General features: G+C 39.1%; 1 protein-coding gene across 9 annotated transcripts in view; it reads left to right on the forward strand.

Annotated features, from left to right (window-relative positions):
- GRIA3 (glutamate ionotropic receptor AMPA type subunit 3) overlaps positions 1 to 19,614 on the forward strand; it is a 271,951-nt gene that overhangs the window by 126,951 nt on the left and 125,386 nt on the right. For all 9 annotated transcript variants that reach the window (XR_011536230.1, XR_011536229.1, XM_070606087.1 and 6 more), the window contains exon 4: positions 6,410 to 6,597. Coding sequence is in view for 7 of the 9 variants with exons in the window: in XM_070606087.1 (XP_070462188.1) it covers positions 6,410 to 6,597 (188 nt within the window). In the remaining 2 variants the exon portion in view is untranslated. The remainder of the gene's footprint in view (positions 1 to 6,409; positions 6,598 to 19,614) is intronic.

Here is a 19,614-nt window from a genome sequence, read left to right on the forward strand (position 1 = left end):
AAATGGGACTTCATCAGACTAAAGAGCTTCTGCAAGGCAAAGGAAACCAGGAACAAAACGAAAAGACAACTCAATAATGGGGATATATGATTTGAAAATCATATATCCAACAAGGGGTTAATCTCCAAAATATATAAAGAACTCATACAACTCAACAACAAAAAAACAAACAACCTGGGGCTGGCCCAGTGGCACAGTGGTTAAGTTCACACCTTCCGCTCCAGTGGCCCGGGGTTCGCTGGTTCGGATCCTGGTGCGGACATGGCATCACTTGTCAAGCCATCCTGTGGCAGCCATCCCACATATAAAGTAGAGGAAGATGGGCATGGATGTTAGCTCAGGGCTAATCTTCCTCAAAAAAAAAAAACCCAATCAAAAAATGGGCAGAGGATATGAACAGACATCTTTCCAAAGAAGATATAGGCATGGGCCAATAGGCACATGAAAAGGTATTCAATGTCACTAATCATCAGGGAAATGCAAATCAAAACTACATTGAGATATCACCTTATGCTCTTTAGAATGGCTATAATAAGCAAGACAAAAACTAACAAATATTGGAGAGGTTGTGGAGAAAAGGGAACCCTCATACACTTCTGGTGGGAATGCAACCTGGTGCGGCCACTATGGAAAACAGTATGGTGACTTCTCAAAAAGTTAAAAATAGAAATAACATATGACCTGGCTATCCCACTGCTGTGTATTTATCCAAAGAACTTGAAATCAACGATTCAAAGAGCCGTATGCACCCCTATGTTCATTGCAGCATTATTCACAATCCAAGAAGTGGAAGCAAACCAGGTGCCCACCGACTGATGAATGAATAAAGAAGATATGGTATATATACACAGTGGAATACTACTCAGCCATAAAAAAGACAAAATCATTCCATTTGCAACAACATGGAAGGACCTTGAGGGTATTATGTTAAGCAAAATAAGCCAGATAGAAAAAGACAAACACCATATGATTGCACTCATGTGTGGAAGATAAGCAAACACATGGACAAAGAGAAGAAAGAGGGTAAGGGGGGTGGGAGTGGGAATAAGGGATAAAGGGGAACATTTATATGGTGACTGACAAATAATAATGTACAACTGAAATTTCACAATGTTATAAATTATTATGACATCAATAAAAAGAAAATTCTCTCGGGGCTGGCCCCGTGGCCGAGTGGTTAAGTTCGCACGCTCCGCTGCAGGCGGCCCAGTGTTTCGTTAGTTCGAATCCTGGGCGCGGACATGGCACTGCTCATCAGACCACGCTGAGGCAGCGTCCCACATGCCACAACTAGAAGAACCCACAACGAAGAATACACATCTATGTACCGGGGCCTTTGGGGAGAAAAAGGAAAAAATAAAATGCTAAAAAAAAAAAAAGAAAAAAAGAAAATTCTCTCCTTCTGTTCTGAGTCATCTGTAAAGGTCCTCCTAGCCTTTGATGCCATGATTCTATGACTAAATACTGCAGACCACAAGAATTTTCATGGGCCAGTTTGAGCCTCTCTTTTTCAATCTGCAAATACTGAAAAGGCAGTTTCTAGCACAGGCTAATGGGGCAAATATTGAATTACCCTCTGGGAAAGATCAACTTGTCTCTCTAGAACATTTCCAGAGGGTCAGCAATCCTTTTTGGGGTTTTATTGAAAATTCTCTCAGAATCCCAACCAGGCATGGAATGCTATAAACGTCAACACTCATGTTTAGCCCATTTGTCATTATCAGAGAATCTCATATTTGGGGGACTGCTGGAAACCATGTCAAAAGTACAGATGGTGTGGCTCTGTGAGATCTGGTACAGATTCATGAGCAACAATAAGTGGTGCTAGCCCCTGGTGGAAAATACAAAGCAGAGAGAAGAAAATTATCCTCAACTGTATTTCTTTGGGTGTGTTTCATTACCAACTTCCATACATCAATATCCTGTTTCTTGTTCTTCTGCATTTTCAGATCAAATACTAAATTTGTTCAGCATGGAGCAATTTTTCATTTTGTTTGTCCATTGAATAACATCCTGGCCTCCCTTCCCTTGTGAAAGTGATTTTGACAACTGTAGATTTGAGATCTTTTTGTATCTCGTGCCATCCCTGTCATAAGGCCAACCTTCTAGTCACAAATTGAATTAATTGGGGGCAGATTCTGAGTGGAGATTTGCATGCAAAAGTTTATTGGGCAATATTCTCATTATCAACACTTGTGGGAGGAAAAGAAGGAAGCACGTTTGGGCAGGAGAAGATGGGCTGTGGTGCAGTCATAACAAGGCCTCAGCCTACCCTTCAGGGAGCTCTGACGTTTGGATGGCCACTTGGAGTTATCCCATTCAGGCTGAAGGGGTTGTGCCTTTAGTCCTCGAAACAACCAGTCATTGGATGCAGGCTGCCCTGGGAAGGGAGTATAACCTTAAGCTAGGTAGCCTTATTCAGCCAGCAACTTTCCCAGACGCTGAAGGAATAAGTCCTTTGGTGCTGAGGGGGATCTGGGTGGTAGAGCACAGCAACCCTACACTAGCCTTTGCCAAGATGACCTCTTTGTTTAGCAAGAGTAGCCCAACAACCAGTCCAGCAGGATTGGATTGGTCATAGCCTTGGCTCAGTTCTCCATCCACAATCACCTTGCCACTCCTCTATTGTCATGCTCCTATGTTATTTTGGTTAAATGCAGATGACAATCTAGCATTCACCCAGTGACCTATGTGGTAACTCCCGGTCTTTAAAATGAGGAAGAAAAAGAAGTTGAACAACAACAGTGGTCTGATTAGGATGAGAGAGTTTGCTGCTCAAATAAAAGTAGCTTTCACTATTGCAAAGTTGGGCATGTTAAAGCTCACACAGAGTGGAGGACAATTCTGAAGTTATTAAAACAGCAGGCATATTTTTACAAAGCCAAGGCTTTGTTACGTACCTCACCTCCTACAAGCACTGACGCCTGCTTGTGATCTGGCTCCAGAGACAAACTTTTCTCTTTTCTTCTCCTTAATACTTATATTTACCTCTGTTCAGTCAGCTGCAACAGGGAATAGTCAAACTGCAATAAATTACGTATGAAAAGAAATCAATGCTTTTTTTCTGGATTACTCACTAACGTTTACTGAATTGAGATGACCATTCCCCCCAGGGTTCTCGAGGACACAGCCACGTGTTCAAGCAGACACAGAGAAACTCTGCATGGTAAAAGATTCTGCAGTGTTAAGCCACAGTTGTGATGCTCACAAATGTGAGCAAGCCTCATAGCCCAGGAGGCCCCAGATCCAAGCTCATTAAGAAATCAGTGTGCTTTTTCTATTTAATTTTTGAGTAGGTAATACATTCACATGGTTCAAAGAACAGAGGTATATAAAGATCTATAAAGTTGATGTTTAAGAGGCCTCTCATTTGTGGCAGCAAACAGCATACAGAGCAGCACTCATCTGTCATCCATGTCTTCCAGGAGCTTATGCTCTTAGAGGACAGCATGAGTTGTATTTTTTAATCTTTATTGTTTTTGTACTTACAGAAAATAATGCCTACTTCTTGTAAAATAGTCAAACATTACATAAACGACAGTGCAAATAGAAGTTCTTGGTAATCCTACACCTCAGAGATAACTACTGCCCATTCTTTCAAATTTTTTCTATACATATACAAACGTGTATTTTTTTACAAAAATAGAATTATACTATAGATGCTATTTTGCAGCTTTTTTCTATGTAATAATATGTTGCAGAAATCTTTCCTTTTGTTACATAGAGGCCAAGCTATCTTTTAACAGCAGCACAGTATTCTATATGTCTGTACTATAATTAATTTATCCAGTTTTATTTTGAATTTTTAAATGTCTGTCATACAGTTCTTCAAATTGGTGATTCCATTGCTTGGAAGTGATTTACCTTGAATTTAAATCTACTCATCCCCAGAGAAATGAATGAGAAGTCAGTAAGGGTAGCTTCATGGGGGAAGAGAGTCATCCAGAAAGGTCTATAGGTAGCAGGAGAAAGGACAGACAGGTGCAATCGCCTTGAGTAGGTAACAATGAGAATACTGAATAAGTGGGCAAGACCATCCTCCATATTTGAGTGAATGTAAAAACAGGGAAGAAGTGCAGACTGGATGAGGTGAGGGATTAAAGAAACTGGGATAAAAGCAGGCTGGAATGGAATGAGTCTTAATACATGGATGGTGAGCTGTTACATAGCAAAGGCTTTATGGAGAGAACTGACATGCTTTAGTTGAATCCAAGCTTGATATTAGTTAACAATATAACGTGGCTATTTAGAAACATGAGCAATCTTAGGCTGCTAAAATAACAGCCCATATCAAAGCAAGCGAAAATCCCATTGTCATCCACACTGGTCACATCACATCTGAATTATCAGGATCAATAAAATATTCACAAATATCCATAGGAGAGAGACAGAACAGTGAGGCAGCCTATCATCATGTCATAAAAGTAATTGTTGTAGGATTGGGACATCTTTAGCCTGAAGAAAAGAAAGATAAGGGGAGATATGCTAACTATCTTAAAAAGTGTCAAGGATTATCACATGGAAAAGGGATTAAACTTGTCTGTCAACCCAAAAAGTGGAATAGAACTAAAGAGTAGAGATTACAAGAGAGCAGATTTTTCTCGACACACAAAAAACTTATATTTTGCTAAAGTCTTTAAAAAGTTTAGTTTAAATATATCAAAGACTCCCTGTGTAATTTCATTACCATTATCATTCAGCCAATACTTTCTTTATAAATAGTACAGAAGTAAAATTCAACCTAGTCCTTGCTAAATTTTCATAAATTCTTAATTAGTGGGATTCAAAATAATGAGTCTTTATTGCACACTGCTTAAGAAAAATTTTCAAATACTTTAATCCCTTTCTTCCTATGTTTATTTCTTAATCCTATGCCTTGGCCCACCATGCGCCCTCAACTCCCACTGAGGCAGTGAACACATAGAAAACCCACACGAAAATGTAAATCTGAGAAATAAATATGCGTGGTTGGTTTAAAAAGAGTAAGAATTAACGTTTAAAGCAACGGTAATTTACTCTGATCTGTAATTTTGAGCTCTTGTGCTGAAATTGCTCATTTGGAAATTACCAAGTTCTTGGGTCTCATTTGTGATCTTCCTGCATACACCAAGCACACAAAGGAGTCGTAATGACTGGCTGAGTCACCGCTGCCATCTCCCTGAAGCATACTCTCCAAATGTCAATACCATTTTCTATGGTGCAGTGAAGATTCCCAACCGTAGCATACTTACCCTCCAGGGTGAACCCAAGACAGCACAGAACCTAGAATGTGTTCACAGGGCAGCACAATCTTCCTCCATTCCCTACTCTTCCAGTGGCTGAATTGTTATGCCACAGATCATTTTGGCATTGCGAATCATCTCCATCACCCACTTTCATCAATCATTACCTAAATATAAATGGAAAACTATTTAAATTTATGGGAAGATGGGAGCTTCTTATGACCATATCCCCAATAAAATGATGTCTATACTTGATGAAATTTTACTCAGATTGTGGATTCATACCAGAAGCAAAAACATAGACGTAACATAATATTAGAGACACAAATACTTTAAAGGACAGTACGTAGAAAACCCTGTGCTTTTCTGTGGTTCATACTTTAAGATATACTGCTCTTTCCAACTTATCAAACCCTGAATCCAAAAAGGTCATCTAAAACTCAAGCATGAGATCTTTTCTCTTTCTCATTCAGCATAGATCCAGGGTGTTAGTAGTTAATAATGGTCTGATGTAAGTTAACTAAAAATGTACCAAGAATTCCTGGTAAGCTTCATTGAGAAAGGGGAAGAACTCAGGAAGACTTAATATAATTGAACTTTTTCATAATGCTCTGATCAAAAGGACCAGTGTGATATCTTTGTTATAGACTATCTTTGTCAGGTTTTCTTAGAGTTGTTTTACCTGGGAGACATAATTTACCTTGTTGGATAGCCATATCCATGTATGGATCAGCCATATTATAATGAGGTTCTATCTCTATTGAAGCTATCTCCAATTCTGAAGAACGTTTCTGTGGAAGATGAAAGAAATGAGTTTCAACAGCAGTAGGAAAGATTGAGGCTAGAAATAGGGAAGAAGCTTTTGGCATTCTTTCCGTAGATATTTTGATAATGCATGTCAATGAAAACAACTAGGTACTATAATTCAGCTGTGATTGCTTAAGTACAGGCTTGATAAACACCTAGCCTGGTGCCCACAAGTTGTAGAATCTTCTTTCCTTACACAAGATAGAGGTGCCAACTGTCTGGGGGTTAAGGCTGAGGTTATGAGTAAGCCTGCTCTCCACGATGGATAAGGTTGAAAGGGACCCAATGGACTCTGAGTAAAAACTCAGCAGAACCTTTAATACCTTCAGAAAGATTTTAAAAAGAAAAAAAATCATTGTAGCTGTTTTTCGTTCTTTCAGGATTTTCCATCCTCCAAGCGATTATGGAAGCAGCAGTGCAAAACAACTGGCAAGTGACAGCAAGGTCTGTGGGAAACATAAAGGACGTCCAAGAATTTAGGCGCATCATTGAAGAAATGGACAGGAGGCAAGAAAAACGATACTTGATTGACTGCGAAGTTGAAAGGATTAACACAATTTTGGAACAGGTACATTTGAGATTTATTCCACCCCCAGCCAACATGTTAAATCGTCAACCTGAGGCAGTTCCCACATCTGCTAATAAATTAAGTAGCCAACTGACGAAATATGCCAACAGTTTTTGATAGTCTCTCTAATCCTTTCTCCCTCCTCAGTGGCTGCAGAAAAAGAAAGAAAAAGAAAATCTAAGTTGTTGAAAATTGCATACCATGATTAATCTGGAAGTCTCTGCAATTTAATGCTACCTATCAGATAAATACATCCTTCCACACCTCTGTTTCACAGATAGCTGACTGTTTCAAAGTAATCCCCTTCCTTTCCCATACCTTCCTCCAGCAGAGAACAGACAAGGCATTAGGCAGCGAAGAAAGGTAGGGTTTTTGTTTCAGGGGCCTAATTGCAGAGTGTAGGGGCAGTATCCACTAGGTTTGAATTTGTGGATATTTTTGCAGAATATCCCTCAGGTTTCAGAGAGAAAGGGGCAGGGATGTGTGTATGCAATTTAAGACCATTTTTTAAGTAAGAAGGCATATGAGAAAAAAATGTTCTTGGTTTTTAAAATGTGAACAAAGTGAAAAAGAATTAGACTAAGGGTAAAATACAATTCCATGGGCCAAAATGTATTCATTATTAATCTTGGATATTTAAATTTAAGACTAAAAAATTTTAGAAGAAATGTTTCACCCTAAGCCAGATAGATACTCTGTTTGGAGGAAAGAGTCTAATTGAAATATGGTGAAAGTTTATTATTTTCCTCAGAAGTTTCAATTTGCCAGTTAATAACCAAGTGCCTATGCTGCCATAAACAAAACTGTAAGGGAAACATTTCCATTCTAATTCGATCCAGTGTACCTGGGGGCCAAAACAGCTTCAGAGATTGAAATTATAGCGAGCAGCCGTTGCCTGGGAGAGCTGTTTTATAGCAAATTAAATATTAACAATTTGTCAGATACACGCCCATAAGAAGAAAATGCAAAAAAAAAAAAAAAAGTAGGTAAGAATAGGGAAGGGAAGAGAGGGGAGAGGATGAGAGATAAGGGGAGGGAGGGAGGAAGAAAGGTAGGAAGAAAGGGAAGGAAGGAAAGAGAGAGAAAAAGAAAGAGAAAGAGAGAGAGAAAGGAAAGAAAGAAAGAGAGAGAGAGAGAAAGAAAAAGAAAAAAATTGCTGACTCTGCATCGTAGGGATACAAAGCTGTCCCCTTCTTAAAAGAACAGCATCACCTCTAGGGAATCACACCTCACAGAAAATCTAGAGCACTAGACTGGCTACATCAAATTTTCCAACTAACATTCTCTTGAGCTACCCAAATGATCCACTCCTCCCTTCCAAAATTTTTTTTTTAAAAACCTGCCTTTGATTTTCTTAGATCTTGAAAGTGAAGAATCAGGTCAGTGACGCTGGTGCATGTACTACATGCCCTCTAAAATTTTATACCAAAATAGCCTTTTAGTGGGTGACCTACTTAATAGCCTAAAGCAGAGGAACATCCTCCTTGTCATACTTTGTTTTCCTTCTTTTGTATCAGTTACTTTGGCTTCTTGAATATCTTATATACTGTTAAGTCTTTTGGGTTTTATAGGACCTTCTACTGAAGGCTGGGATTTTTCAGCATGATATAATAAAAAAGCAGTGGGTAGAGCTCTGATTTCTATACAGCCATAGGATCCTGGGCGTGTCAAATATCCATGCCTCAGTTTTTTCAGCTACATAATGGGGAAAGAAAAATTTGTTCTACTTCATATGGTTGGTTGGTGTAATTGTTTTGAATGGCATAAATGCTATAGAAAAAAATAGTAATTATTAGTAAACAGTTTCAGGAAAACTAAATTAACATCATTCAAAAACCCTGTTCTCTCTTTTCATCTCACTTTCTATCTTCCTTTCTTCTACATGCACATTCACAGTACCCCTCAAAATACTTTCTGTACAATTTTTCATGGAACATTGTTCAAAGAAAAGTTTTTGCAATGTCCAGGTAGAGCTAAAGTGTTAATTTCACTTATTCTTTTTCCCTATTTCAAAAAATTGTCGTAAAACTATCAGTTCATGATGGTTTTCTCTACCATTTAAAGAATTTCTACTAGGCCATAAGTACTATGACGTAGGGACCATGTTGTCTTGTTTACTGTTGTATCTCTGGCATCCAACAGAGTATCTGGCACCTGGTGTTGGATGGATGAGTGGATGGATAGATGAATGGGTGGATGGATGAATATAGAATAAGAACATTTCAGTAAGTTCCACTGTGATGCTATGCTTCCATCAAGAGGCCAAATAGTACCTACAGTCACATGATATGATTATTAAAGTATACATTTTCTCAAAGGTTTAAGATGTAGCTCTCTGCTCAAGCCTCTTCTGATGATTTCATGAATTTGCCATAATTTATTTCTATATATAAATATATATTTCTCATTAAACAAATTTTTTAAATTAAGCAACAAATTCAACATGATATTTCTTTAGAGAAAACATTTTGTTAAATAAATTAAATACTAAGTACAGAAATACCACTTTTTGGGGCTGGCCCTGTGGCCGAGTGGTTAAGTTCGTGCGCTCCACTGCAGGTGGCCCAGTGTTTCGGTAGTTCGAATCCTGGGCGTGGACATGGCACTGCTCGTCAAACCACACTGAGGCAGCGTCCCACATGCCACAACTAGAAAGACCCACAATGAAGAATATACAACTATGTACCGGCGGGGCTTTGCAAGAAAAAGGAAAGAAATAAAATCTTTAAAAAAAAAAAGAAATACCACTTTTCTCATTGGTTCCTAACCATTCTTTTGACAAACTTATAATTCACTATATAGGTCCTGGTTAGAATGATAACATTTATACCTCAATCAGTATCAAGTTCTCCTAAAAGATGTCTCCATCCTCCAAAGGTGTTTTCAAATTTGTTTGTGGTTATTTTCATGCAGGGAAACTTTTACAGTCTCCCACAAAATGACACTTCACACCACTAGCTGAGGTAGAAAAGCCTGGTATACCACTATTATACTATTTCCTATAGATCAGATTTTGGCATAAAGTAAGTTCATATTGTACTCTATATCCAATGGGTGTTAATGAAAAGACCTCAATATGGTGCAATTTTTCAAATATAAGCAGGTCTTCAATATGGTATTATATAGCATATCCTCCCCATTTCATGATATAGGTTCTAATTTTCCCTGTGAGTGTTCAGACACGTATGGGGTAAACCAAAATTCTTCCAACATTTCTTTCCAAAGCTCTTTTTGATCTCTTTCAACCTTTCACACTACAGCCGAAAAAAAGATGCAATTAGGTACTAATCTGTCTTTAATGTCTCTCCTTAACAGTTAATCTATAAGGAAAATATTCCAAATTTACGGCTATAAGAATTAACATAGAAAAGGACAGAGCTAGAGATAGATGAAACCATGAAGTGTTGTCAAGGTTCATAGAGAATATTTAGAAACTGTAGCTCTTGAATCTAAGAATTAAGGGTACTTTGTATAGGCAGATTTAGATGTACTAGGATGAATAACCACTCATCTGACCTGATATAGCATTCCTATTAATGTATTGTGTTCATGAGGTGCCCCCATTGGTGGACAGCTGCCTTAATTCAATGACCAATCTAAACATTAACTTTTGAAAAGGTTGCCTCTCATAGAGTTATCTACCCATGACTGAATAGATCCTCCATCCCAGTAGCATATACCTGTGGACTGCTTTTGAAGGTCAGACCGCATAAAATGATATGGCCCCATTAGATGTTAAATATTTATTTGGAGAGGGAGCATATAGTATAGAGTTTTAGAGCATGGACTCTGGAGCCAGTCTGCATGGATTCTGTCACTCACTAGCTGTGTGATCTGGGGCAAGTTACTTAACTCTCTGTGTCTCCATTTCCAGGTTGTAAAATGGGGATGATAACTGTACCTTAATGAGTTGATATATACAAAGCATTTAGAAAAGTACCTGACACATAGTGTTTGTATAGTGCTTTGATGCTAGACAACGTGTTTTCACATAGACTATCTCATTTAAGCCTCATTATGGGAGGCAGGCAGGGCAGATGTGTTTACCCCAAATTTATAGATAATAAATTGATGCTTAGAGACATTTAATGATTTGTCCAAACGTGGCTCTCTGTTCAATCCTAGTAAGTGACAAAGAAAGGACAAAACTCAGGTCTTCTGACTTCTAGTCCAGTGCTCTTGCCCCTGTACTGAACCACCTCCCTTAATTTCCAAGTCATTTATTAAATATTTAGCCGATGTCAAACTCTACATTAGGCCTGCTCATCAGGTTACATTTTAAAACAATTGCAAAGCAATTGGAGGAGATCTAGAGAAGAGCAAAAAACGTGATTAAAGCATTAGAAAATAGGGCCTACGAGGAAAGGCTAAATGAGCTGGGGTTGTATAACCTGGTGAAAGAGAGCCAAGAGGCAGTTTAATCACCATCTTCAAGTATAAAGAGTTATCGTAAAGAGGGCACTGACCAACTGTTCTGCATGCCTAAGGACAGTACCAGAGAAATGAGCTTAACTAGACTAGAGAGAGAGTCAGCATTAGAAAAGACTCATTACTACAAGGAGAGAGGAAATTGGAGGAAAGAAAATCTCACTAGTTGAGGCTATACAAAGGTAAGGCCGTTCTGGATTACTAAAAAGTCAGATCTAGAATAGTTTTAAGATTGTTTTCAAGAATATACAAATACTCCAAGTTAATCCTATCTGTTGACAAGTAAATATCCTCATAGATTTATTTTCATGAATAGATAAGAATATTTCATAATTTGCCTGTCCATTGGATATCTAAAAGGTTGTCTCCTTAAAGACATTTAAACATCCCCCTTTAGTCTTTACCATGTTTTTATTTTTTCTATAGATAATTCGAAGGTAAATCTCAGCATAGCCCCTGCTTGAATTATAGCATATGCAAACTTAGTGGGGCCCAAACCAGTATGTTTCAATGTGCTACCCTCAGGAAAAACATAAAACGTATGATTTCCCTTGGAAATATGTCAGGCTAAAATCACCTCATCACGGATGTGAAAGTAACACTACTTAAGGACAGAATCCTGAAGCAGATCAATTTCTTAAGTTCCTGTCATTTGAGAACCCTGACTGCCACAACAAAGACGGTCATTTTAAGAAATGAAGCATCCAAGTTAGTAAGTCAGGTTTCTAAAGATAACAATTTAAGCAAGATGAACACGATTAGGGGCCCTTCTAAAGTATAAGGCTGTGCCACAAAGGAAACAGTGCTCACTCCAAAATATATATAGCAATTAGGGCCACTAGAGCACTGTTGCCAATGGCTAGACCTAGGTCAAGTGAATTAAAACTATTATAGCCTTATCCCTGCTCCTTGCCTCACCCTCCACTCAACACATAATGGTACCGTCCAGTTCCTCTCTCCTTTTTGCTCCCCCTTTGTCCCAGCCCTTCTTCTCAATGTTCCTTGTAGAACATTTAGCTGACTTACCAGTCCATAAGACAGTTTGGGTTAGCACCCCTTCTTCTTGGAATATTTTGTTTGTGGTATAGTTGAATAAACACAAGCTTGGGAATTAAATAGACACAACTCCAAATCCCAGCTCCACTACTTCTCTATTGTGTGATATTGAGGAAACTGACAATTACTTTGAAGCTCAATTTTCTCATCTTAAAAGACTGCTTCACTACCTTCCTTTCATGTGACCCTCATGTGCTGTGAGGATCAAATAAGATAATAAGTGGAGAGCACCTGGCACAGTGCTTGGCACCCAGTAGGCACTCAATAACTGGTAACTATAGCTATTTGCTCATGAGTGATAAGTTTTTGTGCTTGTGGAAATTAGTTATTTGGGGATTGTTGCTCAAGAACAGTGTCCTCATGGATTTTCCAAAATATCAGTTCAATTTAAGGTCATATCATGAGAACAGAGTCTAAGACTTGAGCTATGCTCAGGTTACAGTCATATAAGTTTAACATGTTAGATGACCTTTTTTCTCCAATGTAACATTGACACACTTTTATTGATAAGCTCAAGGACTATCTTAGAACTAACTAGATTTTTCAGCGTCACTTAAAATAAAGGTACTACAACCTTGAGCTACATGTGATAACTGGGCATTCTTAATAATAAATATGTATTAAGTGCTTACAATGTTCCAGACACTATTGTAATCCATGTATGTGGATGTATATGTGTTAATATATCTCCTGTGAGTTAATCCTCTTATTAGCCCTATAAGGTAGATGGGAATATTCTCTCCATTTTACAGATGTGAAAATTGAGACTTAAAGGTCATACAGCTAATAATTGATGGAGCCAGAATTTGAACCCAAGGAGTCTGACTCCAAATGTTGTTAATCACTGCATTAATCAGCCTTGCATCTGACTGAGTTTTTCATTTGGAGTAGATTTAACCAGAGGTTATAAGAGAGAAGCATACTGATAAGGCCTATAGCAGCTTTGTTTACAACACGCATTGTTAAAGCACAAGCATTTCATGGATATTTTCTCCAGTTGACGAGAATCTGTATTCCATTAACACACAGAATTGAAAATGTGCCCCTTAAAGCTACCCTTTGGTGAAGAGCTTATTTATGATGAACAGGTTCATTTACTTATGGTGCCAAATCAATCTAACTATGCAATGGGCCCACAAGAGTAGGCATAAATTCTGAGGGGTACTCTCTCAGAGTGATATGTTAGTACAGCTAGCATTCCCATCTGTGTGCATTTCTTCTCAAGTAAAGAACCACAATCTCCATTATTTTACCAAAAACTACCCTGGGTGTTGCCCATTTCCTCCTTCCCTTACTAGCGATTAATGTGACTATAACTAGCAAAGTCTGGAAGGTACAGCTCCCCTTTTCTCCCTTCTCTCCATTAATTCCCGGAAAACGCAGCGTAAAATGGGGCTGGCTCTGGGAAAGCATAAATGCCCATAGGATAAGTATTTGAGATGGTTGCGTAGCTTTTCTGGGCCACTAGACTTGAGCAGAAGTGCTTCAAGGGGCTTGCTCCTCCCTCCTACCCAGTATCACCCTTAAACCCAGGTGAGAGGGGCCACCGCCTTGATCTCCATGCTTTAGAGGACTCCTCATACCATAAACACTAAAACACAAAGACTTTTGTTTTTCTTTGTGGTCTTAAGAGTTTCTTGAAAGGTGAGTAGCTAGTTGAGCATCACAGAGAAAAGCGAAAGGGACACATAATCCAAACTGGTCTCCCCAGATCAGAGCACAAAGGCACAGGGGGGTCAAAGGGGGGGGTGGCAAGGGCAGGGGAAATGAGCAAAAGATAAAATGATAATTCATGCCATAGGAAACAAGAGAAAAATGGCTAATTGTGTTTAAAATGGGTCTCCCAAAATCACTCTAAGTGAAGGGTCTTGGCAGATAAGTTTCTCCAGATAACTGCACTCCCTCCCTCTGCACTACTTGAATGATGTGGCTGTGGAAGACAACCTCAAGGCAGAATAGTGAGCTGTAGGTGTGGGGAAGTTATCATCCTTGGCTTCTTGGAGGCCTTGATGGGTCCACCCCATCCCAGCTTCAGGTGGACACAGTCACCACCCAGGAGTTCTGAGCACTGGTCCCAGCTTCCACCCCACCCCACCTTGCCCTGCCCCAGCAGGGTATCTGAATCTCACAGGTAATAGGGCTGGCCTGGGAGAGAGTCTGATTCCTTTACCTTCCTGGTCAATTTCAAGGGAGTTGGCTACAGGGTCTTGGGTGTGTGTAAAGATTTCAATCTAAAATGGAACCAGAGGATATGAAATGGAGACTCTCACTCATGCGCCCTCAGGAAAATGAAATTTAAGAACTGAGAGACTGATTTCCCATAAATGCCTGACTTACAGAAAACCAGAATTTATCTCTTGACCAATGAGCATTCGCCAAGAATTCTCTCCCCATCCTCAAGCCAATGAACTTACTGCTTGGACTCTGGCTGGACTTCCTCCTCTTTGCTCTCCTTGCCCATAAATACAGCCCTCCAAAACCCTCAATGGACTCCCCTATAGCTTGCTACAGTTTGCATTTCCCAAAATTCTATTCCTCTGCTATTCTCAAATAAACTCAATTTCTAATAATTCAAGATTGCCTCAGTTTACCTCTTTATTTAGGTTGACAGGTGGATACACAGGCCAGGGCAAGGCATACCTTGGTTTTGATCTTTTTAACATTTGATATATGGTATGTGGTCCTCCCTTTGTACTCTTGCCATGGGCTTCAAAAATGTTAGGGGTGACCCTGCTCCTATTCACCCATATCTCTCATGACATAGAAACGTAAATGACCCTGTCAAAATGTCCAGTTTATTTCTGGGGAGTAGGTTTTTATGCACATTCTAGTCTCATTCAGTGTAAATGTAGCTCTTCCAATCACCTATCATGATATTTGCTTGGTGAGGCAGGGTTGAGGAGGGTGCTTTTGCACAGTAATGCAATCTCTTCCTCACTAGCGTAAGTGCTGTGGAAGGCTAATCGAATATCTGGTAGAATTGGGATGCAGGGTGATGCTCTCTTCACTCTTTTGGAAGATTTTTATACTACTCCTATCTCTCAAATGTGGGTGCAGTCTACTCCAGAGAATCTTCCTGATATTCTCATATCTTTCACTTTATTCTATAGATATTCTCTTTTACACTATCCAAACTCCAAAAAAGAAGATGGTCTCTGGACATAGGATAAATATAGATCTGGAGGGGCAGCATAGGGAAGTAAATTACTCAGATTTCTCCTCCTTCTTTCCATACCCACCGCCACAACCCTAGCACTATGTCTTGTCAAATCCTTTTCAACACTAGAGTTTGTCTAAGATTTTCTATATTTAGAATTCCAAAGTTCTTCTGAAGACCTGCTTTCAGAGGCATGATTATAAGCTGAGGGTTACAAATTCTTCCACCACCACGTAGTAGTGGTTCTATATTTCACACTTAGGTCTATATCCCCCCATGACATTCAAATTATACAGTGGGCTGAGTGCAAGATAGGAGGCAGTACAGCTACACTGGAAAGCCCTTGAACCAAAGCAGGATGCCATTTATTTAACAGCCTGTGTCTACAGGTGGCCTGAGTAAGAAGTCTTTCAGAAGCTTCAAAAGACAAAGACAGGTAAGGGATTTGGCAGGTGTTACTATCTGGATTCCAAAGGGCGATCTGAGGCCATACCCCCATGACAGAGAAGCAAGGGCCTTACAGAACGAGACCTCTTGGAGTAGATAAATAATTGCTTAGCTACCTAAGGAATCACTGCATAATCAAGAGGCAACTCATGAAGAAGGAAGGCAAGGGGATCAGACCTCTGGAATAAGTGTTGTAATTTACATGGAAAACTTTCCAGACATGGACCAGTCAACTGTTCTGACGTTAACATCACACAAGGGCTTATATTCAGCGTACTGTACTAGGCACTATCAAAAGAAACGAAAGCTCTCTTTCTTTCTTTCCTTTTTAAAATTTGTAATAGCCCTTAGCAATATGAGTCAAGTTAGAGAGCAGCATCTCAACAAATGTAAAATAATATAACAAAGACTAGGTACACATGTGCTGGTAGAATAAAAGGAATTAGAAAAGCCTACAGCTTATTTTTGCATATGAATAAATTAATCATAAAATGTAAGATCAAAGTGTTTCTAAGACCTTTGCCTTTCCATCTTCTTCTCCTAGGCACATGGTAAGTGCCATATGTAAAAAAGAGTTCCCATTCCCCTTTGCTTTCCCTGCTCGCCAGTCTCCTAATGGGCATGCTTCCAGATGTAGATGAATACATAGCCAAGCATGCCCACTGGCTTTCCTGCATCTCTTACTGTATCTTACTAGATGTTCCCTTTCTTTCCCCATCTCCAGCCATTCCAGGTTTCTCTCTATCGATTGACTGCCTCATCCATCCTTTTCAGGGACCCTTTCTGTTACCTCACCAATCATGATGTCCAGTCGTCTCCAGTTCTTATCCTAATGACATGGTGATTTAATGCCATTACTTAACATATATTGGACTACCCTACTAATAAACATTTTGAAGAAAAATGTACCCCAGAATTGAAGAAGAGTGTCCCAAAAGCAAAACCTATGGCTGGATTTCTTAAAGATGCTCACTGCAGGCATGGTTTCTCTTAAGTCCAGCCTAACATCCTCCAGGCCCTAAGTGAGTGGGACTCTGTACTTGTAGTAAAAGCTTTCCATGTTAGGTGATTTCAACACCCACTGGCAGCCTTAAATAAACTTGTTCCCTAAAATGCAAAGATATTTATCCTACGAATTAGTAGCAGACATCAGTATTCTGTATTTACGGATTTTATCTTTGGCTTATTAAAAATGATGGCCTGACTCTCTGGTCGTTATTTCACTCTAGACTGGCTTTGTGACTATTTAGAAGCAAATCCTCTCTAGGAAAATAAAGAGAAAAAACTCATTCAAGATCATTACTTTGAAACAGCAAAACTCTTGTTTATTTTAGATGATAGAAGCTTGGTCTCAAAAAGGAAATGGTCCCGCTCAACCAACAGTTCCCTTCCCCCATTTTTTAAAACTGTAGTATCTCATTATTTGCTTGACTATTTATGATGAGGTTTGGGGGCTTTATTTTAAAAATCAACCAAATTCCAATTAATTTTCATTAGGGAACCTCATGAGAATCCATGGAATGACTGGAGACACCCTAGAGTTTTACAAAACTGAGTACAGAAGCCTTGAGGCAGGAGACCTGGGTTCTAACCCCAAGTTGTATGACATCAAAAAGTCACTTAATCTCTCTGCACTTCCATTTCCTAAACTGTAAAATGAATGTGTTGAACATGATGGTCCCTTCCAGTTCCAACAGGCTATGACTCCCAGAGCTGTTAAAAACAAGGTAGGAAATTCAATTCAAGAAATATTGCTTGAAGCCTGATTCATTTTACCACACCCAGTGCTAGATATGGTGGGGGGGGGGGGGAAGTACATGTCTTCCATGCTATAGCAGTAGGGGTGATAAGGCAATGCAATCATTCTGGAAGGCAGAGTATAAGTATCTAAAAATGTGTGAGTCAACTTTCCTGCTTTCTCTGATTGCTGGGCTAGTGACCATCACCGAGTGTTTCTTTGCTGACTGAGAATCTTGCAAGCCTCAACATCAGTGAGCTTTGCTTAGACTTGGAGACACAGATGAAGGGGGTGATTGAGATGATATGCTCCAGGGCTAGGGCACAGCCGGGAAGCTTATCATTTACCTCTGTCCTTGGAGTACAAAACAACAAGTCTCCCCATTAATAGGAGTTTCTGGTTGATCAAAGCTATACCACATGAGTATATAAATATCATATCAGCCCATATGATATCTGGAAAATTCCTGGGGAAAATTCCTATTAATTAAGAATTTCTGGTAGTTGGATTCTGATTAACTGAGATTTGTTTGTTCATCACAAGCCTATTGTAAGTTCCTCATTATGTCCATATCCACCGTTATACTCCTGCTCAGATGCCCTTGTACATGGCAATGTATAGTGATTTCAATAAAGATTTATTAAATCATAAGACCTTCTCTCCTGTCTATTAACACCAATGTTTCAAGATTAAGGCTGGTACCTTATTCCAAAATTATAAAAATATGAATGAGCTCAAATGGAAAGATAAAACTAATACAGATAACCTTCCTTTTTTGAGTTAATTCCATAACTTAAATCAAGTGAGACCTCAGATCTGTTCTCTAATAAAAATAGAAAGAAAGGAAACGTTAACCCTATATAGCTATGTTATCCCTCCACAGGCAATGAAGACATGTTCAGTTGGCAAGGGAGGAAAACGCCCTGCTACCTGTCCCACTGTATGGCTTACACATGAACACTCCAGTTAAGCTTTTGCAGGCACTGAGAGGTTGACTTCTATGGGTTAGAATTACTGGCTTTAAACATTGAATTTTTAAAATTTTTTTAAACAATGAATTTTTAGAATCATCATTCAGCTTTATTAGGGAATTTCCTCAGATTAAGAGCAACAAAAATGTAGCAATAAGAGGGTTCATCACTCAGCTGCATGATTATAGGAGTCTTGTCCTAGATTATAATAGGTGCTGTAACAAACAGTTTCATAAGGGCTGCAAGAATCACAGTTTACAACAGCAGCACAACAGCTAGTTATTGTTCAAGCTCACATTGCTACAGGACCCTTATGTTTAAAATAACTTAGACCTCTGGGTTCCCCTACGGAGAGGCACTAAGCAAATGCAAAATAAGTGCAGTAACAAAAAATAAAACAAAGTGTGCAGATTCAAGTTCTTTACTGTACTAACACTGAAGGGCAAAAGCCATTGATTGATCCGTGCCAAGGTCCGGCCTTTGGTGAGACTGAGTATAGGAAAGAGTCCTCAATCAGTTTCATGCTATTGTTACCAACCACCTACCTGGCCCTTCCAGTCAAATTAATCCCATTCTTGTTGGGGCAGCTTTCCTTCAGTCCATATTTGACAGGGTCAAACTGTCTCTGCCAAAAGCTAACAAATTGACAAGTAAGGGTCACGTCACTAGAGGTAGAGCTAAAGTGGAAGAGATTAGTAGCTAGACATCATATTCTATCTCCAATCTTTCAAAAAGATATATAGCTATCAGACTCTCAAATATACATGTACAACTAACATCTTACTCTGAAAATTAATAGCAATTGACAAATATCTTCAGAAGTAATCCAGGACTAGGCCAAAGACCAGAAAGCTGACTGTGTTCTATCTCAAGACCATTGTGTGAACTTGCACAGCCATCTCACCTTTTATTATCTTAGCAACTTGAGCCATAAAATATAAAAATCCTTCCTTGCCTTACTAGGATGATGTTAAGATGAATCAGATAATTTCTCTAAGGTATTCTAAGATCCTCAGAGAGGGCAAGTCTGCAAATATCAAGCATTATAATTAGAGTCATTGCACCTCATTTCTTAAGGGGGAGAAAATGAGTAAGGCAAGGAATGTGTGGCCTCTGAGCCTGAGAACTCAAAAAGGATTTAAGCTCCTTCTATAATCTGAGGCAAGTCTCAAGAGAGGGAGACTGACGTGGTGGAGTCAGAGAAGAGTTCAGTGGTTAGG

The sequence above is a fragment of the Equus przewalskii genome, chromosome X (assembly GCF_037783145.1).
Source record: "Equus przewalskii isolate Varuska chromosome X, EquPr2, whole genome shotgun sequence".
NCBI classification, from domain to species: domain Eukaryota; kingdom Metazoa; phylum Chordata; class Mammalia; order Perissodactyla; family Equidae; genus Equus; species Equus przewalskii.